The sequence below is a fragment of the Sciurus carolinensis genome, chromosome 6 (assembly GCF_902686445.1).
Source record: "Sciurus carolinensis chromosome 6, mSciCar1.2, whole genome shotgun sequence".
Taxonomy (NCBI): domain Eukaryota; kingdom Metazoa; phylum Chordata; class Mammalia; order Rodentia; family Sciuridae; genus Sciurus; species Sciurus carolinensis.
Window position 1 is genome coordinate 135899311 of NC_062218.1, and position 26533 is coordinate 135925843.

Here is a 26533-nt window from a genome sequence, read left to right on the forward strand (position 1 = left end):
GAACCTTATAAGCCCATTGTAGGGTGTTTAGAGGCTTTGGAGAGCAATTTAAGAATTGTAAGTGGCGGCAACTTGATCTAATTCATACTTTAAAATAAATCAAAGAAAAACATCGATCCTGTGGGTGTAGTAGCACACACCTATAATCTTAAGGACTCAAGAAGCTGATGCAGAGAATCTCAAGTGTGAAGCCAGCCTCAAATTTAACCAGGCCCTAAGAAACTTAGCAAGACCCTGTCTCAAAATAAAAAAATAAAAAGGGCTAGGGATGTGCCTCTGTAGTTAAGTACCCCTGGGTTCAATTCCCAGTAGTACAGGAAAAATCGTTCAGATGCTGTGGGGACAACTGATTGGAGGTGAAAGAATGGAGTTATTGCTGTAGTAGGTGACCAAAGATGATGCTAAGTAAATTGGAGTAGTGGAGATGGAGAGAACTGTAGGTCAAAGTTTGCACTTTAAGGGCTGGAGTTATAACTCAGTGGTAGATCACTTGCCTAGTGTGCAAGGTGCCCTAGGTTCAATCCTCAGGGGGGAGAAAACACCTTGGACTTTGCTTTTACCTTTGCTGAACTACATGCAATCAATCATGAACTCTTACAGATTTCAACCTCTAGTTTCTCACACATGATTATTTCTTCATTCCTATTGACCCAACCCAGTTCCTTGTTACCTCTCATCTGCATGATTGCAGCAACCTCATTACTGAATTAATCTCAGCTTTCAGTCTTGAGTTATTTCAATACAACCCACATATTGCTGATATAGGAAACTTTTAACTACAGAATCCCAACATATTTTTTAACTGGTCAAGCCTCCAAAAGGCTACAGTTTGGGAAGCAATGACCCCGGTGTTTTAGGTCAATACTACACAATTAAACCATAATATTTGTCTGATGCTTTTCCCATTTCTATTTCTATGTGTGTGTTATTTATTTAGGTACTGAGGATTGAACTCAGGGGCACTCCACCACTGAGTTACATCCCCATCCGCACCCCCCCGCCTCCCTTTTTTTTTTTTTTTTTTTTTTTTTTTTTTTTTTTGGTGATGCTGGGGAATCAAACTCCAGGCCTTGTGCATGCTAGGCAAGCACTCTACCAACTGAGCTATATACCCAGCACCTTCTCCCCCACACCTTTTTTTTGGATTGTACCCAGGGGTGTTTTTCCACTGAGCTACATCCCCAGCCTTTTTTATTTTTAGTTTGGAGACAAGGTCTCGCTAAGTTGCTTAGGGTCTCATTAAATTGCTGAGACTGGCAATCCTGCCTCAGCCTCCAGAGTAACTGAGATTACTTGGCATGTGCCACTGCCTCCGGTTAAAAGGGTACTTTTTTAAGAAACAGATGTGAAAGATAACTTCCTCAAGTGAGGCACCAGTATTCCTTTCTCTTCTAGGCCAGCGGGCCCCTAAATCCTCTTGGGGCTGATGCGGGGAGGGTAGCTCAGGCGGCGCGGATTGACAACCAGATCATGAGAGGGCGGAACTGATTGCGCGCGGTGCTGCGGCCCTCCGGACCTTAGCTACTGAGGCACCCGCTGGTCCGGAAGGAGCTGACGTGAGCTGGGACCCCGGCAGCCATACCGCTTTGCAATTCGGCCTCAGAAAGTGTAGGGCGGCTCCGAGGAGGGAATTGTGTTCACTCCAGTCTCAGGTGAGTGGCAGCTCGCGCGGACAGGCGGGCAGGCAGCTGTGGACCCCGAGAAAGGCTCACTTTAAGACTTAGGCCCACCTTGGGCTCCTGCTGGTGGCCCTGAGAAGAGGCGCCTGTTTTTCGCCCGGAATCAGGTGGCTTGAGGGACCATGGGTCCCATCCGTGGTCCTTGGGGCCGTCCTGATGTGCGTCAGGACCCCGCTGCTGTCAGGCGCTGTTATTTCAGGAAAGCTCGAGATGACAGCAGGTTAGCCTCTTCATGGGCCTCAGTTTCCTCACCTGGTAAGGCGAAGGCGGCAGGGGTTATTGACAGCTGGAGAGGCTGTGACACGGCGTGTTGTTTTTAGCTCTTCCAGTTTGTTGTGGAAGCAAGTCGAACTTACTTTCTGGCGGTAGTTAACATTTTGCCATAGCCAAGTCCCAGCCGAGTGGGAGAAAGATACTTTGGAAAGCTAGTGATTTAGAGATTTTTCTACGAGATAAAAATTTGTTTTTAAACGGTTTAAACTCCAATATCGTTAGTTGGAAGAACCAAATTTGTCAGGACTTTAAGCTATTTGGTATATTGGGCAAAATGAGGTGAAGAAATACACTTAACTTGAAAAATTAAGCTTACCATTGTTTACATGTTCTTACATCAAGCTCTGTATTACCAATTGTCTTCCTCTGAAGAACTGTGTTCAATGATAAAATATCGGTTAAGAATCTCTTAAATCACATTGAATGAACCAACCCTATGTGGTGTCACAAACCTGTAATCCCAACTACTCGGGAGGCCAACACAGGAGGTTCCCGGTTCCAGGCCAGCCTCAGCAATTTAGGGAGACCCTGTCTCAAAATATAAAATAAAAAGGTCTGGGGATGTAGTTGAGTGGTTAAATAAACCTGGGTTCAGTCCCCAGTGGGTTGGAGAGGGAAGAAATGAGGAATGTAAGTCACATTGTAGCGAATGAAAAAGGAAAGGAATATTTATTTATTTTCAACTGTGTGTAAGGGGCTACCTGTGCACAAAATAGTCTGCTAAGGAAAGTAGTAGTAACATCTCTATTTTTCAGATGATGAATAAAGTAAGATTTACAATTTGTTAGTAATTAATGGTATAGCAGAGCAATGTGTATTACTGTTGTATCTTTCAATAGATTTGTTTATCCCCAAAATATTTTGAACTTTAAAAATTTAAAGGCAGCCAAACTAGGTGGCACCTGCCTGTCTTACTAGGTACTCAGGACACTGAGGTGGGAGTATCATTTGAGCCTAGGAGTTGGAGGCCAGCCTGGCAACCTAACACGACCATATCTCTAGAAAAAAAATTTCAGATGTTCACTGGCATTTTCTGAGTTTGCAGAAAAGTGTCTTCATTTCAGAAATGTTAGAGAAGCTGTGTAATTGTGAAGGTTAGCAGTTTAAATAAGGTGCATTTTAACCTTTTGCCTTGTACTATTATGCTAGAGTAGAAATTCAAGAAAAACTTAATGCAAAAGATTAGTCTATCACAAATGAAAATCATTGCCACATCATTCCAAGCTTACAAACTAGAATTCTATAGTATTGATTCATCATTTCTCCACCCCTTTTTTAAGTACACAATTGACTAAAACTCTTTAAATTATTTAATTTCTCTGCAGAATATTACTAAGCAAATAATCACAGTGAATCACAGTGTTGAAAGTTTTTTTGTTTTTTATTTTTGTTTTTGTATTGGGGATGGAACCCAGGGGTGCTTCCTCCACTCCTTTTTTTCTCCCCAAGACAGGGCCTCACTAAATTGCTGTCACTGGCATGGAACTTGAAATCATCCTACCTTAGCCTCTCAACTCTCAGAGATTATAGGGGGTGTGCCATGGTCCCTTTCTTGTATCTTTCTTGTATAGTGTTTCGGTTTTGTGTGTGTGTGTGTGTGTGTGCGTGCGTGCGTGCTTAAACTTAGGTTGCTTTATCACTGAGCTATATCACCAGTACTTTTTTATTTTTTTACATATTTTTAAAATTGTCGATGGACCTTTATTTTATTCATTTATTTATATGCAGTGATGAGATTCAAACCCAGTGCCTTACACATGCCAGGCAAGCACTCTACCACTGAGCCACAACCCCAGCCCTCCTTTTTTATCTTTTTGAGACAAGGTCTCACTAAGTTATGAGACTGGCCTTGAATTTGCAGTCCTGCCTCAGCCTCCCAAGTCTCTGGGATTACAGGCATGTGCCACTTCTCCCATCACAGTATATAGTTTTTAGGACAACTTCAAATAGAATGTTTTGAGAATTTAATTTGTCATCAGGTATGTCAATTTTAATTTCCTTAGTTCAATGTTGGCAAGTTCAGATGTGTTTTGTTTTTGTTTTTTTCCCTTTAAAAGAAAGTCCTACTATTTATATTTGTCATGATTTTAACCTCCTTTCAAATGAGTGTAATTTTTTTCTAAAGGAAACTTGAATACATATTTTTTGTTGACTACATGAACCAAAAGGTTTAGTTCACTTATTATATTGCTACACATTCAATCCTAAAATAGTTTAAAATTTCTCTAGTGAAATTTCTTTGCCTGGATTTGAAGGAAACTGTTCTAATGCCTTTTCTGGTAATAGTGAATGATAGTGCATTAATATTTAAAGTAAAATTTGAATGCCATTAAAAACCTTTTCAGGGGGCTGGAGAGATAGCTCAGTCGGTAGAGTGCTTGCCTTGTAAGCACAAGGCCCTGGGTTTGATCCCCAACACCCAAAAAAAAAAAAAAAAAAAAACCTTTTCATATTAAAATTGCTAACTTTGAAGTTTTTTTGCAAATTGACATTTAAATCTTTATGGTTTCAATGTCAATTAATTTGGTCTTTTTGTGTACCAGAGATTGAACCCAGGGATGCTTAACCACTGAGCCACATCCCCATCCCTTTTTGTATTTTATTTAGAGACAGAATCTCGCTGAATTGCTTAGGGCCTCACTAAGTTGCTGGGGTTAGTTTTGAACTTGTGATCTGCCCTTCTCAACCTCCCAAGTCACTCGGATTACAGGTGCCTGGCAATTTAACTTAGTCTGATCGAGTTAAATCCATCTATATCTCTGTAATAATCAAAATATTTTCATGTGTATTATCACATTTAATCATTATTCATAAAACTGTGAGGCAAGTGATATTCCTATTATATACTAGAGGCAAAGGGCTCAAGAAAGACTGATTGGCTTTCCCAGAATGAAACAATAGTATTTCAAATGGTGCATTTTATCTTTTTTTGTCCCCCCCCTTTTTTTTTCTTTTTTGGTGGTTCTGGAGACAGAACCCAGGTTCTCACACAAACTGAGCACACGTTGTACCAACCCAAGACCTTGAAAGAGACATTCTAAATCCAAATAGTTTTGTTGTTGTTGTTTTCTTGTTGGTACTGGGGATTGAATCTAGAGTCACTTTTCCATTGAGCCATATTCCAGCCCTTTTTATTTAGAGACATGGTCTCACTAAGTTGCTTAGGTCCTTGATAAATTGGTGAGGCTAGTGATCTTCCTACCTCAGCCTCCTGAGTTGCTGGGGTTACAGGTGTGCCAGCTCACCTCATCAAATCCAAATAATTTTTAATCTAGGACAGACATTCGCTCCATTCCACTTTGACTCTATTATGATTTTCATCATTAATGAATTGATTCTATAATCATATTATAGAATGGTAGAACACTTGCCCCAGCGTGCTTGAAGCTTTGAGTTGGAGCCACAGCACCACAAAGGGGAAGAAAATGTTTTTATCTAAATGGTTTTGCTTAATTATTCATATAAATGAGTTATAAATGTAAAATGTTCATGTAATTTTTAAATTTTTTTGCTTGTTTCAATAATTGCATTATTGAGCTAAAGTTTACCCTTTTAAAGTGTTCAGTGTTTTTAGCATAGTCTAGTGTTGTACAACTATTACTACTAATTCCAAAACGTTTTCATTACCTCAAAAGAAACCCAGTCTCCATTAGTAATTGCTTTCCACTTTCCCATCTCCCAGACTGACAACCACTAATCTACTTAGTCTAAGATTTTCCCTGCTCTAGAAATTTCATATAAAGGAAGTTGTCCATAAAGGTTTAATGGGACAAAGTTTTTGTAATCTGAGAAGTTCTGTTCCATTATATCCTCTGCACTGATTTTCATGTCACTTGAGTAGATCACTTTTTAATCTGCCTAGGCCCTTTTCCTGTTTGGTGTTCATGGAATAAATAAACCTGCTGACGTGTATGTGTTTCCTCGTTCTTGACCTCTGCTCTTCACATGTCTTAATAGTGTGTTCATAATGTTGTGTAACCTGTTCTCAGAGCTCAGGTATCTGGAGCTAAGTAACTTTTATTCTTAGTTGGATATTTTTACTTCTATTTCAACAACAACAAAAATAGTGAATTTCGTTTCTAATAACTTTTAGTTTGTTTTAAGGTTGTTATAAATCACAAGAGAAGTGTAAATGTCTCTTATCTTTGGAAGTAGAGTTTTATGTTATTACATTACTTCTGTTGGGTCAAGTTTTATAACAACAAATTGGTACCATTCTTATGCAAAAAGTCCTTTTTTCTTTACCACTTACTCCATTCCATCCTTCACCATTCCTCACCTACCAACCATTATTTCCTTTGAGAACTTTGTCTTACTTTCTATAGTAGTGCCCTCCACTCTTCTAAGTGATTCTACTGCCTGTCACCGTGGACATTGTACCCTGTCATCTGGCTTTCCATTTGTTTCACCTCCACTTCTCTTTATCTGTCCAAGTCAGAGCCAGACTTTGGAGCTTGTCACCACCCAGACCTAAACTTTTCTTGAATTATGGAATCCCTTATTCTCCACTTTGCTGGTAAAATTGTGGTCCACCCTACACCTGAGTTTTGGTTTACAGACTTTCTCCCTATTCTCCTGGTTCTATTTTGTGAGAAGCATGCCTTTGATCACCGCCATCCTCCCTGTATACTAGTTACCTATACACCTTTATCCACTTAGCCTGGACTTCTGATTAGATCACTTCAGTCCCTCTGATTAGTACTTTCCAAGTCCTATCCTTTTTTATCCCTATCCTGGAAGTCCCTAATCTCCAGTCTCTAAAGCCAAGCCTTGCTGGTTGTGGGGGTCAAGGGTCAAAAATCAGTGCTGATTGTCACTGTTTGAATGTTTGCTTTTCAGTTCCTCCTGAGCCCTTAGATCTCCTTAGCAATATCCACCAACCACCACACCATGCCAGGGATTGAACCCAGCGCCTTATGCATTCACTCTATCACTGAGCTATATCCCAAGCCTCTTTAGCAGTCATTTAACTTGATCTGTTTTTTTCCTCACAGTAGCTGCTCTGATACTTGCTCTACTCAAAATTTCTCTACATCCTTTCACTTTTGGAGTCAAATTCCTGCCGCCTCCACAGATTTCCTGGCACTTTGTCCTTGTACTCTTTTTTTTTTATTATTTGGTTTTTTTAGTTGTAGGTGGACACAATACCTTTATTTTATTTTTATGTGGTGCTGAGGACTGAACCCAAGGCCTCGCACATGCTAGGCAAGCACTCTACTACTGAGCCACAACTCCAGTCCCCTGTCCTTGTACTCTTTAAGAAGGAAAGATACCTCTTGGTTCAAGCTCCTCTTCAGATTTTGTCCCGTCCTTTTAGTTTAATTTTTTCCCACTTAACCTCTCCCTTTCCAGTTGTTCCTTTCTTTCCCTTATCATCATTCTCAAGCCTCATCCATCCTTGAGAAAATCTCATTCATTCCATTTCAAACTTTTGAAAGGGGAATCTCTCCCCCACTGCCTCTTCCAATTAACTTTTCCAATGAAGTGAATGAGAAGTTCTCCTTCACTTCTCAATAATAACAGCAGCCAGGCTTACTTTGTGCATATTATCTCATTTGATCTTTATAATACCTTAAGAGAGATTTCAGAAGAAACTTGTAACTTGTTCAAGACATAAAGTTTATGAATCATAAGTAAGCCTTGCTTTGCTTTAAGTACTGGCTACAAGTTTTGTCCTGTAGTCTGCTCATGCTCTCAACAATTGGCTCCTCATCACCAAAGCCAGCTGTGACCAACCTCTTTGCAACTGTACTTGCGGTCACTAACTCTTCCTTCCCATTTTTATCACTGTCTTTTCTAATTCTTCTTGTCTTCCTGGGTTATATTGGTTCTTCCATTCCCATTTGTCCCTTAAAGAACTTCTCTCGTGAGAACTTATTTCTTCCACAGCATTTTGTCTGGTGTTTAAGGCAGAAGGATTACAGGCAGAGATGGTGGAAGAACATTCTGATGTTGGGAAGGAGAATGGGCAGAGGTTTTAAGGTGGCAAAGTTTGAGTCCCATTCAGTGAATGGCAAGAAGTTTACTTTGATGCAGGGAAAGCCACAAAAAGGGACATAATATAAGGTAAGCTTAGATCAGTAGCTAAAAGGCAACTAGTAGAATTTCTAGAGTACTAGACTAGGAGTTTGAGTCATTTCTGAGCTCAAAAACCCATAGTGGGCCGAAAAGGGTGGCACACACACCTGTAATCCCAGCAACTTGGGAGTCTGAGGCAGGAGGATGACAAGTTTAGGCCAGCCTCAGCAATTTGACAAGCCGTTTAGCAATTTAGCAAGATTCTATTTCAAAATAAAAATAAAAATGGCTAAGAAAGAGTCCAATCTCCAGCAGGAAAAAAAAAACAAAACACTGGTGGCTCTTTATCCACTGCATAATTTAGGTGGCCAAATAATCTATGACCTAAACCAGGACCTTTCTGAGTGAAAGGAAGCACTATTGATAATTACAGTGATATATTAAGTATGAGCTGAGAGGCTCTTCAGCAAACTGATAGTTATTGTCACCCTGACTAAGTCATAACAAGTCAAGTCCAAGATAACATTTTATTAAAGCCACTCTGGAGGCAGTGTACAAGATGGACAGAGACAAATTGTGAGATTAAGATGGTAGTTAGAGCTGGGTGTGGTGACAAATCCCTGTAATCCCAGCAGCTTGGTACACTGAGGCAGGAGGATCGCAAGTTCAAAACCAGCCTTAGCAACTTAGCCAAACCCTAAGCAACTCAGCAAGACCTCGTCTCTAAATAAAATACAAAAAAGGACTGGGGATTTGGCTTAGTGGTTAAGTGTCCCTGGGTTCAATCCCTGGTATCAAAAAAAAAAAAAAAAAAAAAGATGGTAGTTAGGAATGTATATAAGGATTTTTTTCAGACTTGCTTGAGCTGGAACACAGAATCTCATGCATGTTAGGCAAGTACTCTACCCCTGAACTACATCTGTAAGGCCCAACCTTGCTTTTTTTTTTTTTTTTTTTTTTTTTTTTTGAGTCAGGATCTTAAGCTCTTGGGCTCAAACACTGTATCTCATCTCCTGAGAAACTGAGACTACATATGCATGCCACCATACTTGGTCACGAAAGGTTCTTGACTCAGTGGTTCCTATAGGAGCCAAAAAAAAAAGATGAGTCTTCACTTAAAGAAATTGATAAGATTGTGGGATAACTGAATGTGGGATAAAGGAAGAGGAAGGAATTAAATGTCTTCAGCAGGAGTGATTTTAAAAGTAGTACTCAGGGCCAGGTATGGTAGTACAACTCCATGTTCCTGTAAATTCTGTAAATGTAGTGAAACCCTAAGCAATTTAGCAAAATCCTGTCTCTGAATAAAAAAATAAAAAGGGCTGGGGATGTGGCTTAGTGGTTAAGTGCCCTCAGGTTCGATCTCCATTATCAAAATCAGTAAAAAGGTACTTAGGGCTAGAGGTGTAGCTAAGTGTTAGAACACTTGCCTGTCATGCACAAGGCCCTGAGTAGTTTGATCCCTAGCACTGAAAAAGGAAAAATAAGGTACTTCATGATCTAAACAAATTTATATTTTTTACGCTATTGGAAAGCTTTAGAGAACCACTGCAGTGGGAGGGAGAGGGCCTAGACATGGAAGTCAGAAAAGTCCAGGGTTGAAATTTAATGTATCAATCACTAATAGTTGAAACTTAGTTATTATAACTTCAGTTTTTTCTGGAAAATGGGAACATTAATATATTAACTTTGAAGGGCAGTTGGGGGTTTAATGATGTCATATATAAAGTGCATAGAACTGTGGGCAATATACTAGAAGAAACAATAGCAAGTGACATTATTGGAATGCTTTACTATGCCATATACTAAATGCTGTGTGCATACTAACTTATTTAATTTTTACAACAACCAACTCAGCTATTATTATTCCTGTTTTATAAGTGAGGAAAGTGAAATGCCCAAGGTAGACAGTAAGTAGTCAAGTCCTGACTCCAGAGCCCTTGGTCTTAGTCTCTAAATTTATAGACCATAGTGTTTGTAGGGGTTCAATAAATGGTAACTGCTTTTTTTTTATTATTTAATACAATATCTGACTCACTGTTGCTGTTTGTTTATCCTTATTATAGATAGCAAGAGTGAAGTACAGATGCTTAGTCCATGATTTATCACTCTGGCTCCTGCCTCACTAATTAGTACCCATTGATTTTTTTAAAAATATATTTTAGTTGTCAGTGGATCTTTAATTTATTTATATGTGGTGCTGAGGATCGAACCCAGGGCCTCACACATGCCAGGCAAGCACTCTACCACTGAGCCACAACTCCAGCAACCCATTGATTTTTACTCTCTGTTCCAACCTATCACAATCATGTCACCCAACAATTCTTGACCTCTTGATTTACCCAACCTTTACAACTCTCTAGCAAATTCCTACTTAATCTTTAAACTCAGGCTAACCATTATCCTAATAGGCTTTCTGTAACTGCACTTTGTTGCCCTCTGTAGAATTGTAGAAATCATACTTTGGATGGAGACATTAGAAGCAGGATTGGTTTCTCTTTTTTTTTTATATAGAATATAAAGTACAATTTAAGCTGTGTGTGTGTCAGACTTTGTCTAAAGAATGCTAAAGATAGCACAGCCCTTCAAATATTTTGAACTCGACCCAAGTTTCAGGCCTGGGTTCTTTTGTTCCTATCTAGAAAATGAACTTTGTTGACCTGAAAGTATATTTTTGTATATGCAATCTTTCTTCTCTCAAGAGGCTTTTCCTCATATTTTCCATATTACTCTATTAGTTTATCAAGTCTATGTTAAATAAATGATGGACTGAACTATATTCTATTTTCTATGTTTTAAAAAAATTTTAGCATTGAGCAATATGATTAAAATTTGAAAAAAGCAGAAAGAAAACAGACAAGAAATTGACTACCTGGCAATTGCTATTTACAAAACAAAACAAAACAAAAGAAACAGAAAAAGGGTCTTTACTCCACACAGGTATAATCAGATTTGGAAACTTTTTTCATTACCACAACCTTCCTTTTTATCCTCTTTCTTTTCTCCCTGCTCTTCCTCCTTTCTCCTCCCAACATTCCAACAAGGATGTAGTAAATATCCCATGGACCAAATTTACTATAATTTATTTAATTTATTGAACATAGATTATCTTCATTTTTCTTTTTGGTACTGGAGATTTAACCCAAGGGCACTTTACCACTGGGCTACATCCTAGTCCTTTGTATTTTTTATTTTGAAACAGGGTCTCACCAAAGTTGCTCAGGGTCTTGCTTGTTTTCTGAGGCCAGTCTCGAACCTGATCCTTCTATCTCACTCTCCCAAGTTGATGGAATTACAGGTGTGCATCACCATGCCCAGCTCCAAAATTTTTCTTAAGTAACACCAATTAAGCATGTCTTTATGCATAAAGATTTTCTACATTTAGGATAAATTGTAAAGAATTCTTGGGTCAAATGGTATCATACAGACATATTGCCAAGTTGGTTTTGAAAAAGATTTGTACTGCTGGGCACAGTGGCACATGCCTGTAATCCCAGTAGCTCTATTCTTTTTTTTTTTTTGTGTGTGTGTGTGGTACTGGGGATCGAACTCAGGGCCTTGTGCTTGTGAGGCAAGCACTTTTACCAGCTGAGCTATCTCCCCAGCCCTGTAATCCCAGTAATTTAGGAGATTGAGGCAGGAGGATTGCAAGTTCAAATCCAGCCTCAGCATCTTGGTTAGGCCTAAAGCAACTTAGTGAGACCCTGTCTCAAAATAAAAAATTAAAAAGGGCTGGGATGTGACTCAGTGACAAAATGCCCCTGGGTTCAGTCCCCAGTACCAGAAAAAAAAAAAAAAAAAAATTAGAAAGAAAAAGATTTGTACTAATTCAGGCACTGTGGCACAAACCTGTAATCTAGCAACTCGAGGCCAGGCAGGAGGATGGAGAGTTCAAGGCCAGCATTGCAATGTAGCAAGACCTTATCTAGGAATGATGGAAGGAAGAAAAAAGAAAGAAGACTGGATATGTAACGCAGTTGTAGACGACCCTGGGTTCAATCCTCAGTACCACCCTTTCCTCCAGAAAAAGAAAAAAAGTGTACTACTATATACTGCCATGAACTATGTGCCTCTTTTACCCCATTCTTTCTAGTCTGGATTGTTGTAATTCTTTTTCATTTTGTTACTTAGATGGGCAAAGAACATTCTCTATTTGATATTTTAATGACATTTTGCTTTTTTATGTGTTAGTATGTATTAGGTTAGATGGACCTGGATAATAATAATGCTTAACTCTTTTTTTGGGGGGGTGGGGGGAGTAACTCAGGGTATTGAACTCAGGGGCATTCAACCACTGAGCGCATCTCCAGCCCTATTTTGTATTTTATTTAGAGGCAGGGTCTTACTTAGTTGCTTAGCGCTTCGCTGTTGCTGAGGCTCGCTTTGAACTCACAATCCTCCTGTCTCAGCCTTCTGAGCCGCTAGGATTACAGGTGTGTGCCACTGTGCCCGCTAGTGCTTAACTCTTTATAGTAAGGTTGTTGTAGGACTGTTTACTCAGAGTTGGTATTTAACACTGTTAGTGTTTAATATATGTTGGTGTATAATGTTGACTACTAAATTCCAAACTCTTTTTCAGATCCTGTAAGATTTGGATATGTCCTTCATATTCGATTGGATTTACAGTGGGTTCAGCAGTGTACTACAATTTTTAGGTAATGGTAGCCCTTTTTTCTCTATAAGTAAGCTCATTTGCATATAGCTTCTTTATATATAAGCCAGTAGTTATGAATTCAAGGTTTTTTTGTTTATTTATTTTTTGTGGTACTGGGGTTGAACCTAGTAATGTTTTACCCCAGAGCTACCTCCTTAGCTCTTTTTATCTTGGAGACAGTGTGTTGCTAAATTATCCAGGCTTGCCTTGAGTTTGTGATCCTCCTGCCTCAGCTGCCCAAGTAGCTGGGATTATAGGCATAGGACACCACACCCAGCAAGAACGCAAGCTTTGAAATCATAACAATCACATTTAATTACTCATCCCTTTTAAGTTATATAATCCCCCTACACACTGGGGAGTGAACCAGACATAATTTACCACTGAGCTACATCCCCAGCCATTTAGATATTTTGTTGTCCATGCTGAGGTCAAACTTGTAATTCTCTTGCCTTAGCCTCCTACTAACTGGGATTACAGGTATGTACCACTGTGCCTGCCCAAATTAACTTTTGTTTTTAATACCTTTATTTTATTTATTTATTTATATGTGGTGCTGAGGATGGAACCCAGTTCCTCACATGTGCAAGGCAAGCACTTTAGCACTGATCTACAAACCCAGCCCCCAAATTAACTTTTATGTTGAGATACATAGCTTTATTATTGCAATAATTAACAAACATTTTACCATATTCCAGTATCCTAATTTTCAGATTTTATCCTATATTTAGTCTCTGTGTAATCATCAATCTTGTAAACTAGATATCATATAATTACAAAGTGATCAGCATAGTTTCAGACTGGTCACAGTACTTACAGAATTGTATCTCCTATATAAATAGTTCTTCTTCTGTGAACATTTTCTTGACAAAAGAAATTAATTTTGTAGTCCGGTGCACCTCTGTTATCCAGCTACTCAGGAGGCCATGGCAGGAGTACTGCAAGTTTGAGATCAACCTTGGCAATTTAATGAGACCTTGTCTCAAAATAAAACAATTAAAAATGTCTGGGGATGTAGCTCAGTGGTAGAGCACCCTGGGTTCAGTCCCCAATAACACACACACAAACACACACACACACACACACACACACACACACACACACACGAAAAACCATAAGAGCTTAATGTCCTAGAAAGCTCATTTATTGATTAAGATTTTTTTTTTTTTGAGCTTTTGCTATAAGTCAAGATAAGTCCTATGTTCTCTTATAATTTTGTGGGGTTAGATAACTAAGCACATAAGGAGGCTGGGGTGTATAGCTTAGTGGTAGAATATATGCTTAGACTGTGAAGGCCCTGGGTTTAAGTCCCAGCATCAAAAAAAAAATTTTTTTTTTTTAAATTTTAAAATGTAAAGTTCAGATCTGGCATAGTGGTACACACCTATAATCCCAGCTGCTCAGGAGGCTAAGGCAGGAGAATCACCAATTCAAGGCCAGGCTGGGCAGTTTATCAAGACCTTGTTCCAAAATAAAATTAAAACAAGAGCTGAAATGTTGTTCAGTGGTGGAATGGTTGTCTAGCATGTATGAGGCCCTGGGTTTAATCCTCAATGCTACCAAAAAAAGGAATGAAGTTCAATGTTTAGCTTTTAAATGCCAGTCTACTATAAAATGATCAGTGCTGCATTTTTAGCATTTATCAGTTTATCAGTGCCTGGTTGATGTTTCTAAAATTATATGTGTGGGATTTTTGTTTTTTGTTGTTATTGCTTACTTTTATGTAATCTTATGATCAATAGTTTAGTCTAATTTAATAAATTAAATTCAACAATGAACCTCTTAACTTTTGGGCTGAAAAAATGTGTAGTTATTTTTCACCAAAAATACTTGTTTTCATTCATGAAAAAAAATCTCTTTTTAATTAGTCATGGTAACATAGGCCTGTAATTCCAGTGACTTGGGATGCTGAGACAAGATCAAAAGTTCAAGTCCAACTTCAGCAACTTAGCAAGACCTTGTCTCAAAAACAAAAAAAAATGTTAAATTATTTTTAAAAAGGACTGGAGCTGGGCGTGGTGGCACATGCCTGTAATTTCAGTGACTCCAACAGCTGAGGCAGGAGGATCACAAATTCAAAGCTAGCTTCAGCAATTTAGCAAGGCCCTAAGCAATTTAACCAGACCTTGTCTCAAAATAAAAAACATAAAAAGGAATGGGGATGTGGCTCAGGGTTAAGCACCCCTGGGTTCAATCCTTAGTACCAAATAAATAAATAAATAAATTTAAAAAGAACTGAGGTCGTAGCTCAGAGATAGAATGCTTCAGGGTTCAATCCCTAGAATTTAAAAGAAAAAAAAAAAACAAAGAAAAAAAAAAACTTAAAAATTTTCCTGGGGCTAGGGTTGTGGCTCAGTGGTAGAGTGCTTGCCTGGCATGTGTGAGGCCCTGGATTTGATTCTCAGCACAGCATATAAATAAAATAAAGGTCCACTGACAACTAAAAAAAAATTTTTTTTTAATTTTCCCTGCTTGGCATGGTGGTGTACATGTGTAATCCCAGCAACTGGGGAGGCCTGAGGAAGAAGAATTTTAAGTTCAAGTCCAGTCTCAGCAACTTAGCAAGACACTCTCTCAAAATAAAAAATAAAAAGGGCTGGGGATGTAACTCAGTGGTAAGGTTCCCCTGGATTTACTCTCCAATAACAAAAACAAACAAACAAAAAAACTTTCCCTCAGTTTAGCTTTATAAACATGATATCAATTTTTTTTTTCATTGTTTTCCTAATAGAGAACACATATGTTTTCCCCTAAGTTAACGTATCAGCTTTTACTATTGCAGATAGGTTTAGGAAATACAAATATTGCACCAACTATTTCAATTTTAATTTTCTAATTATTTGAAGTCCTAAATCACGTATAGACTTAAGGTAGTTCTTTTAAGACTGAAAATAAATTTAGAAATTCAAGCTTATTCAGGCAAAATTTAGTCATTTGGATAATCTGTGTCAATATCACTTTGACCAATCAGAGCTCTTAATCTACAGGATTATATAAGAAAACCGGTAAATTGGTATTTCTTGGATTGGATAATGCTGGAAAAACAACATTGCTACACATGCTAAAAGATGACAGACTTGGACAACATGTCCCAACATTACATCCCAGTAAGTATATTCCCCCATCTGACGTAATACTTGATCAAAGTGATGCTGAATCATATGCACTAACCAAAAGGGCTTTGTTTTTGTTTGTTTGCTTTTTGATGGGTATATTATGATCAGTTTGTTTGAGCTTTTCCTAAAATAGTAAATAATAAGTTATCTAGCTTCCAAGGAATATATTTAGGTCTTAAAAAAATACTCATACCATTTTATCTATTACTACTTCCTTTTCTTGCTAGAAAACTTAAAAAGTTATCTCAGATTGTGACATGATTGGTAAATAGTCATGTTTATCTTGTTTACATAGCCTGAATTTCTTATATATTTAAGACCAAACTATTTTAATCATTTGTTCAGTAGATAGTTTATAGTTTTATACATTGCTGGTACTCTCAACTCGTTAGCCAGTTATTTTTCTATTTCTGAAACTGTCAACAATATCTAATATAAACACAAGCTAAAGAATGTGAGACTGATAGAGGCTGAGGATGTAGCTCAGAAGTACAGCACATGCCTGGCATGCACCAGGCCCTTGGTTCAATCCCTACCACCACAATATAAATAATATTTTAAAAATAAACACTATAGAATTACTTCAAAAAACAGGACATGTATTGATATAGAAAGTTATAAAGCAATTTTTCAAATACTTTCCTGTTTTCTTTTAGAAAGACCACCTGAGAAACATTAGTAATTATCCTGTAAATTACTTAATATGTGCCATCCTGAAATAAGATTATTTAATGAGTATGTTTCAGAAAGTAAAGTTCATGTTAAAATGATTTTTTTTTTTTTTTTTTTTTTTTTTTGAGTACTGGGGATTGAACCCAGGGATGCCTAACACTCAATTGAACCACATCCTCAGCCTCAGCCTTTTATTATATTGAGACAGGATTTCCCTGGGTTGCTTATGTCCTCAATAAGTTGTTGAAGCTAGCTTTGAACATAGGATCCTCCTGCCTCAGCCTCCTGAGCCACTGGCCTCAGCCTAAAATGAACTTATACATGCCTGTGACCTTAATTTTTCTGGTGAAAGATTATAAATCAGGTAGGCACAAAGTTTAAAGACAGGTCAAGAAAAGGTTAATGATGGAGTAATGAGTGTAACTATTGATTGATTGTGGTGCCAGGAATGGAACTTAGGGCCTTGCACTTACTAGGCAAGTGCTCTACCACTGAGCTATATCCCAGTCCAATGTAGCTTTATTTTATTTTTTTGTATGTATATTTTTAATTTGTTCTTTTTAGATATACATGGCAGTAGAGTGTATTTTGACTGTTATACATAAATGGGTATAACTTCCCATTCTTGTGATTGTATGTGATATGGAGTTTCACTGGTTATGTATTCATATATGAACATAGAAAGTTATGTCCAATTCATTCTACTATTCCAGTCCTTCCTATTGGAAGGATCTTTCCTATTCCAATCCCTTTTCCCTTCCTATCATTCCCATTTGTCTAATCCAATGAATTTATATTCTCCCCCAGCCTTATTATGTGTTAGCATTCACATATCAGAACCAGTATAGCTTTTGGGTTTTTTTTTGTTTGTTTTTTTTTTTTTGGTGCTGGGGATCGAACCCAGGGCCTTGTGCTTGCAAGGCAAGCACTCTGCCGACTGAGCTATCTCCCCAGCCCCTCAGTATAGCTTTAATAAGGAATATAAAATTGAAAACTAGACCAAAATCAGATAATGTAGTTCAGTAAATGTTCAAACACTAAAGAAGAGCAGGTATGGTAACACACACCTATAACCCCAGCTGTTCTAGAGACTGAGGTAAGTTCAAGGCCAAACTCTAGCAAGAGCCTGTCTCAAAATAAAAGACTCGGAATGTAACTCAGCAGTAGAGTATCCCTCAGCTCAATCTCCTGTACTAGGGGTGAAAAATGACTAAGGAAGAACACAACAAAACTGTTTTCTCTATAAAATTGTTAGGTCAGGTTAGAAAAGGAATGTTTCATAAAATTGAGAAATCCTTTTTTTCTTTTCTTTTTTTTTTTTTTAATGGTGCTGGGATTGAACCCAGGGCCTTGTGCTTGTGAGGCAAGCACTCTACCAACTGAGCTATATCCCCAGCCCATAAATCCTTTTTTATATTAGGAGAAGAGAGAGGACTTGACAAATTTGATTCTGATCCAAGAACAGTACTGTTAAAGAGAAAATGATCATGGTGAAATTGAATATATAAAATTGCAAAGACAGCAGAATTGGAAGAGACTACAGAGTGGTCTTGTATTAGGTATAAGTTATTATTTTGCTTTTTGATGTTGTTCTCTTTCATTTATTCAGCAAATACTGAGTGCTTACTTCACACCAAACATTTTTCTAGATGCTGAGGATACAGCAGTGGCACAAAAGAGATGCTGTATTTACTTTGCTGCAGCATACACTCATTTCAACTTACATTTTTCAAATAAAAAATATGTGAAAAAGGTAACATGCATATATCCTATGATATGACAATTCTACTTCTAGGTATTTATCCAGGAAAAATGAAAACATGTATTTACCAAAAATTCCAGCTTTATTTTGTAGTAGCCAAAAAACTGGAAGCACCTCTGATGTCTATTAAACTAAAATGAATATGCAGTGGGATACTACTCAGCAAGAAAGGGGAATGAACTATATTTAATTATATTATCTACATAGAAGAAGCTGGTCACCAAAAGTTACCTGTTATATGATGTTTATCTCAAATTCTAGAATATGCAAAACTAACCTGTGGTAATAAAATTCAGATTAATGTTTGTTTCTGTGGAGCTGGTAATTAACTGGGAAGGGGCAAGAGGAACCTTTTCTGTGTTTTAACAGTGTTGTGTATCTTAATAAATTAGAACTTTTTTGAAAAACAGAGCAGAGAGTATATTGGTGATTATAACCATGGACGTGGTTTGCCAACCATATCCAAGTATTATCTTTTCCTTATGGTTAGTGACTTTGAACAATGATCATATTAAATATTTAATTCATTTGGTACTCTAACAAGTTTGTTAACGAAATAAACTACTCTGGGCTAGAAAAGTTAACACTAGCACTTCCACTGTAATTGTGGGGAACTTCTGCTTTGGCCTTGAAGAAAGAGTAACAGTATGGAATTACCCTCTCACTAAACATATTTACTACAATGTTCAAGCATTGGGCAATTGCACAAGATTATAATTCCTGAAAGAAGGGAAACTTTTCTTTATTTTAGCTTCATAGTAGGAGGTAATTTTCAGACCTGGTACAAAGAGAGGAAACCCAAACATAGCCCAGTTGTCTTGCTGAGTTGAGGAGACAGAGACCAGACTTTGTGGAGGCCAAAATGATTAGAATTTGTTGGGAGGGAAGGGGGAACTCAAGAGAAATAACTCTAGAAATGTGCATGACTGAACACCATTCTGTACATGCATAGGGTAAAAACTCCACAAGGCCAATCAAGGAGTCATTTTTGGAGAAAGAACAATTGTAGGGAGCTGTCAGCCAAATTATTATTAAAGCTTACATGGACTGGGAATATTCAAGTTCTACCAACCAGAATGGGCATATTTGACCCAGAGGGATCATGCCTTAGTAGTGGGGCTAAAGTAACCCCAAAGAAAAGACTACTCTGTCCTAATAGAACTTAAAAATGAATCTACAGCTGGGTGCAGTGGTGCATGTCTATAAACCCAGTGACTCAGGAGGCTGAGGCAGGAGGATGGAGAGTTCAAAGCCAACCTCAGCAACAACAAGACCCCAAGCAACTCAATGAGACCCTGTCTTTAAATAAAATACAAAAAGGCTGGGGATGTGGCTCAGTGGTTGAATGCCCCTGAGTTCAATCCTAGTACCAAAAAAAGAAAAAAGAAAAAAGAATCTGCAAGCAATTTAACTGTCTTCCAGCAAAGTTCAAAGAAATACCACAAAATTCAGCATCCAGTGTTAAAATTACTAGACATGTAAAGAACTAGGGAAGTGTGATCTATAACCAGGACAAAAATCAGTCAGAAGAAACAAACCCCAAAGTGATAAAAATGATGGAATTAGCAGATAAGGTCATTAAGACAGCTGTTGTGTGCCCAAGGATTTAAAGAAAAACATGTACTTAATGAGAAGAGAAATGGAAGATAGAATCAAATGGAATTTTTTTTTTTCTAAACCAGGTATTGAACACAGAGGCACTTAAACACTGAGCCACATCACCAGTCCTTTTATTTTTTATTTCGAGACAGTCTTGCTAAGTTGCTTAGGACCTCCGTAAGTGCTAAAGCTGTTTTTGAATTTGTAATTCTGCCTCAGCCTCCCAAATCTCTGAGATTACAGGCGTGTGCGACCATGCCCAGCCCCAAATGGAACTTCTAAAAATGAAAATTATATAATCTAAAATGAAAATTTCCTTGGATAGGATTAATAGTAAATTAGATAGTGCCAGTACTGCAGAAGGAAAGACCAGTGATAGCAAGGATACAAAATTAAGCACAGAGAGAAAAATGACTGAAAGAAAAATAAGAAGAGCCTCAGCAACTTCTAAGTATCAGGCAGTCTAAGAAACCTGTAAGTGAACTTCCAGAAGGGGAAAGGAGGGAGCAGAAAAAAATATTTGAAGAAATAATGTTCCCATTTTTTTTTAAATTATAAATTGTGTTTGCTTTTATATTGTCTTGGAACTGAGAATGTAGCTCAGTGGTAGAACCCCTGAAGGCACTAGGTTTAATCCCCAGCACTGAAAGAAAAAAAAAAAGACTGTTTAATAATGGCCATAAGACAAGATTATTGCATCTGTGTCATTTAAGAAGAATTACATAAAATGTTTTAATTTACAACAGTCATTTGAATTCAGAACAGTAATTGAATAGGTTGATATTTTCAGCAGGAATGAGAAAAGGAAAAACAAATGTTAGATTTATGATGGGTAGTGAATATCAGAATTGGCAATTATAATTTTTTGTTATATTATCTGTTTTAATTGGATTATATTTAATTATAACAAGGTATTCTTTTACTAGTTCCTAAATGTTTGATTTCCTTATTTATAATTACAGTAAATCAAATATTAAATTTAATGCATGCTTTGAATTAATTTCTAATTTTTTGTCATAAAATGTTGTGTAATTTTTTTTTTTTAGCTTCAGAAGAACTGACTATTGCTGGCATGACTTTTACAACTTTTGATCTGGGTGGACATGTTCAAGGTAAGATTCTGTTACTGTTATAGTCTCTTTGTTTTATTTTAACTTAGGGCCATTATGTTCCAGTGCATGAAATATCATTCTATTTAAGCAAAGCCAGAGTAGACTTAAAGTTTAGGGATTATTACCCCCAGATAAATGCTTTAGAAGCAAAGGGTAATTTTCATAATATTCCTTTTAGTTTTAGTGTAAGTCACTTATGGTGATAAAAATATATTGCAAAATTTAACTTCCATTCTCTCTGCTTCAGTCTACCTATCATCTGTTGTCATAATCACATTAGGAACATGTTTCTGCTCTTTAAAATACCTTCAGTAGATAATTCATTACTTACAATATTAAGGCCAAGTTCATTGACCTGGCATTCCATATCTCTATAATCTAGTCTTGACTTGTCTTTTTTCCCTGGTATTCCTCTCTCCATTCCCTCCTTCGCCCTTTAATTTTATTATATTTTATTTTATTACTATTGTTGTTATTATTATTATTATTATTATTTTCTTTTGGTAGTGCTGGGGATTGAGCATAAACCAGGGCCTTGAGCATGTTAGGCAAACATTCTACCATTGACCTACCAGCCTTTTAAAAATTTTATTATGAAATAGCGTCTCACTATTTGCCCAGGCTAGCCTTGAATTGGTGATTCTCCTGCCTCAACCTCCTGAATAGCTGGGATTATAGGTGTGAGCCACTGCACACAGTCCCATTCTCTTTATTCCATTCAAACCAAAGCTTAGTGATCTCCCACCTCTGTGCTTTTGCTCATGCCATCCCCAAGTGTACATAAGTAACCACTTCAGGGCCCAGTGTACATTCTGCTGCCTTCCCTGGGAAGCCACTCCCAGCATAGAATGCTGTCAGTTTAGCTTCCTTAGCCCTTAGAGTATTTGTGTACAGGTCTACAACATACTTGGGAAAAACTTTTTTATCTCCTACACTAAAATGTAGAACTAAAATTCTGTTGTTTTTTTTTAATATTCCCCCAACTACTTGACAGTATCCAGCACAGAGTTAAGTCATAACTAATGCATATTACAGAGTTAATGGGTATTCTGATCTTATGTACATTTGAAGGGATTTTAAATGGTTGTGATTAGTGCAAGCACATTTGATGCACACAATAATTGTTTGACATATATATATAAATTTTGGTGATATGAAGATTAACAAGAATTAGATCCTAATGTTTGTTGAAGACCATGCTAAGTCGTAAAACTCAAAGAAGAAAGTTACTGGACTGGGGTTGTAGCTCAGTGGCAGAGTGCTTGCCTAGCATGTGTGCGGCACTGGGTTTGATCCTCAGCACCACATACAAATAAATAAATAAAATAAAGTTCCATTGACAACTAAAAAATATTTAAAAAAAGAAAAGTTACTTTTCCCCAGGGTGTCCCCAAAACTGTTTGCTTCTATGAAAAACACTACCATGAAAAAAATGGCCCTTTAAGTTTTACATCTTTAGTCAATTATTTTAGCTTTTTAGCTTGTTTTCTGTTTGGGGTAGGGCAGTTTGCTTTTATTATTTTAACCTACCAAGCCTGAACCTGGTACTAATATCCTTCTGTCCCTGATTTCAGATTTATCACTGGCAAAAACCTTATAAACTGAAAATGTCAAAAATTAATACTGACCAGGCATGGTGGTGCACTACATGCCTACCTTGGGAGCCTGAGGCAGGAGGATCACAAGTTCAAAGATGGACTCAGCAACTTAATGATATCCTGTCTCAAAATAAAAAAATAAAAGGGCTAGGAATGTAGCTCAGTGGTAAAATGTACCTGGGTTCAATCTCCATTATCCCCTCCCAGAAAAAAGAAAATTAATACTGTACATATATGTTTGTGTGTATCTCTGTGTCTGTGTATATAATTTTTACTGCTTGTATTTTAGATTTATATAGTAGGAGTTCTGTGAACTTACCATGCATCATTATCCATAGTAGAAAACATTAATTCTGCTTACTTAGGAAAATTGAGGGAGAGTATTAGAACTGCCCACAATCAAGGAATAACCTGAAATTTCATTTCTTCTTTGCTGTTCTGGAAAGATTTTGGCACCACTAGGTACAAGAGCAATTTAATATATAGTGAAGTAGCAGCAGCTAAGGGATAACTAACTCTTTTTCTTTCTTTTGTACTGGAGATTGAATCCAGAGGTGTTTTACCACTGAGCTACATCAATAGCCTTTTCATTTTTTAATTTCGATACAGTCTTTCTAATTTGGTGAGTCTGGCCTCCAACTTGCAAGCCTGCTGCCTCAGCCTCCAAAGTTACTAGGATTACAAGTGTATGTCACTGTGTCCAGCTGTGAGAACTACTCTTAATGTCTTGTTGGAGTCTTCATTCAAACCATCTGCTAGGTTTGACCAGCAAATAAATTCTCTAACTCCTGATTGTTTTTATTAGCCCGAAGAGTATGGAAAAACTACCTTCCTGCTATCAATGGCATTGTATTTCTTGTGGATTGTGCAGACCATGAAAGACTGTTAGAATCAAAAGAAGAACTTGATGTAAGTTAAATAATTAAAACTAAACATAGAAAAATTACTGTGGTAAATTTGAAGAATTAAGTGTGGAAATATGGTATCAGAATGCAACTTTTCTATACTCTGATGAAATTCCTAACAATTTGTTGAGCTTAGTGTTTGCTTTAAGTAGTGATTACTTGGAATGCAGAGGAATTACTTGAAATAATGTAGCTATTGAGGAAACGTGAACATAGACAACCTTCTTGAAGACTCTTCTAGGAGTTCACCCTCTACATAGTGTGCCCATCCTAGTCTATTTCATGTCTACTTCATTCTTGGAGTGGGTTTATCTTGAGTCCCTGGTCATTCTGGGATGCCATTTCTTTAGGAGTTGACTAGAACCTAGAAAGAGGATATGCCATCTTTGACACCACTTTCAGAAGTGAGCAGGTACATGTTTAGCTACCTCTCCTTTCCTCTTCCAGGCCAGAGCTTTATAAAGGGTTTCAGCAATAGCAGATAAGACCAGAAATAGATCTGGGGCCAAAGGGTAAGCAATTCCATGGTTCGACTAAAGCAAATCATACCTCTGCCCAGAGCAGACAAATACTCCTTTATAGGGAACAGACCAAATGGGTTCTGTGGTCATGGGACAGGGTCCAGAAGTTCCTGATACCTCCTCTGTGCTAGGCATTGTAGAAGTGCATATTACTTCATTTAATTCTCACATCAGTTCCATAAGGTAGGTGCTACCGTTTCCTATTCTCTCTGAGCTTCTGTGAAGCTAACTTGCCCACAGTTATAACTCAAAAGCAGCAGAACCAGAAATTAAATCAGGTCTGCCCACCTCTAAGATGTTAGCTTTAGCAACTCTACTTTACTGATTTACATAGCAGAATGAACATTTCCAGAAAGAACTTTAGGGAGACAGAAGAATTGAACTTATGAGTTCATTGTACTTATCTTAAGATGTGGGGAAAGTTTACCAAAGAAAATCAGAATGAGTCCTTGACTATTTTTGGTACCTTAACAAAATAAGCCCTTTACATGGTTTCAAACTACCTTGTCTTTTATGTTGTTTTGCTTTTTTTCAGTCATTAATGACAGATGAAACTATTGCTAATGTGCCTATACTGATTCTTGGGAATAAAATTGACAGACCTGAAGCCATCAGTGAAGAGAGATTACGAGAAATGTTTGGTTTATATGGTCAGACAACAGGAAAGGTAAAAAAAAAAAAAAAAAAAAAAAAATTTAAAGAAAAGTTCAACAGTGTGAATATGTAATTCTGTAGCATGTCTTTAAATTACTGTTGTCCAATTATACAAGCTTTTTTTTTTTTGGTACTGGGTATTGAACCCAGGGGCACCTAACCACTGAGCCACATCCCCAGCCCTTTTTTTGTATTTATTTAGAGACAGGGTCTCACTGAGTTACTTAGGTCCTTGATAAGTTGCTGAGACTGGCTTTGAACTCACCATCCTCTGCCTTAGCCTCCTGAGTTGCTGGGATTATAGGCATACACCACTACACCAAGTTGTCTTCTTTTTAATAAGTCAGTTCTACATTAATTTTAGAAAAATGAATCATTTGGTCATAAACTTACTCAGAATGTTTGTATCTATTATCCGTGAAGCCACTTTGTATTTTTTTTCTAAGACAGATTATTTTTATTCTTGTGTACCTCCCAAGAGCACCTCTTTCTCACTGAGTGACCATCCTGTCCTAACATAGAGTGAGAGAAGGAGGTTTTTTATGTGTTTAGGGGATAGATTAGTCAGCTTTCTGTCACTGTGACAAAATACCTGAGATAACTTAAAGGATGAAAGATTAATTTGGGCTCACAAGTTTCAAAGGTTTCCTAGTCACTTGGCCTCTTCACTGTGGGCTTGTGGTGCAGCAGAACAGAATGGTGGGGAGTGGATGGTAGAGCAAAATGACTCACATCAAGGCTGGTGGGAAACAGAGAAAGAGGAAAGGTCCTGGGACAAAATATACCTTACAAAGGCAGGCCCCCAGTGACTCACCTCTTCCAACTATACTCCACCTCCTAAATTTTCTAATACCTCCCATTAGTGCCAACTGGGGGCCAAGCCTTTAACACATGAGCCTCTGGGGACATTCCAGTCCAGATTGTAAGAGGGGACTTGGATCCCAAGCAGCCATGACTTTAATCAGTGACCCTTTGTTTTAAAGTAGAACCTATTCTCTGCTGGGGAGTAGAGCTTTTATTTCATAAAGCTCCAACATGTCTCTCTTTTCTTCCAGGGCAGTGTATCTCTGAAAGAACTGAATGCCCGACCTTTAGAAGTTTTCATGTGCAGTGTGCTCAAAAGACAAGGTTATGGAGAAGGCTTCCGCTGGATGGCACAGTACATTGATTAACATCAACATCAACCCACCTCAGCTCCAGGTCTCGACATTCAGGCCTACTCAGAGATTTGATCACTCAACATGCATAACTTGAATTCAATAGACTTTTGTTGGATTTAAAATAGTTGTTTTTTAATTATTAATATTATATCAACTTAATTTGAGTGAGAATTGAAAACTGATTCAAGTAAGTTTGAATATCCCAATGTTTGCTTTCTAATTCCATACAAATAGTTTTTAAAGTTTATAATCTGACATTACCCCCAGCACCATTTATAAAGAGCAACTTTGCAGCAGTACATTTGAAGCACTTTTTAACAATGTGAATCTACAAATATAAACCATATTTAAAAGTTCATCATGTTAAATTTTTTATGTACTTTTTTGGAACTAGTTTTTAAATTTTAGATTACATGTCTGCCTCTCTTGTGTGTACAGTTAATAATTAGCTTATCAATGATTGCATGATGCCTTACAATTTTCAATAATACTTTTTCTTATGCAAACGTCATGCAATAAACAAACTCTAATGTTTGGCCTCCTTGTTGGGCAGATGTTTCATTTGAATGTGTCTTATTTAAGTATATTCTGAAATTTTGAATATTTAATGTTCATGAGAGGGTCATTGGGAAAGATTCCTTCAGAATACTTAGAATAATGTTTAAGCCTCTAAAGACTTTTACATTTACCACATAGCAGTTGCAGTTGGTTGCATCTGGTACCACATTTCTCGGAATCATGCGTATTTTTATCCATAATGCTACCATTGCTAGTGCTGGTGGAGTCTGTGTCCTAGTCCCTATGGGATCG

General features: G+C 37.4%; 1 protein-coding gene across 1 annotated transcript; it reads left to right on the forward strand.

Annotated features, from left to right (window-relative positions):
* Positions 1–1366: 1366 nt before the first annotated feature.
* Sar1b (secretion associated Ras related GTPase 1B) lies at positions 1367–26284 on the forward strand. Its single transcript, XM_047556808.1, has 7 exons — positions 1367–1652; positions 12550–12625; positions 15612–15731; positions 20820–20885; positions 23289–23392; positions 24445–24576; positions 25619–26284. The coding sequence occupies exons 2-7, from the start codon at positions 12568–12570 to the stop codon at positions 25733–25735; spliced, it is 597 nt and encodes a 198-aa protein (XP_047412764.1). The 5' UTR covers positions 1367–1652; positions 12550–12567; the 3' UTR covers positions 25736–26284.
* The last annotated feature ends 249 nt before the right edge of the window (positions 26285–26533 follow it).

Bases quoted from the DNA above. Each gene is read 5' to 3' on its own strand.
- Sar1b (XM_047556808.1), top strand. From the start codon at position 12,568: ATGTCCTTCATATTCGATTGGATTTACAGTGGGTTCAGCAGTGTACTA. The intron at 12,626-15,611 runs GTAATGGTAGCC...CTTAATCTACAG, and splicing joins CAGTGTACTACAATTTTTAG to GATTATATAAGAAAACCGGT. The intron at 20,886-23,288 runs GTAAGATTCTGT...TGTTTTTATTAG, and splicing joins TCTGGGTGGACATGTTCAAG to CCCGAAGAGTATGGAAAAAC.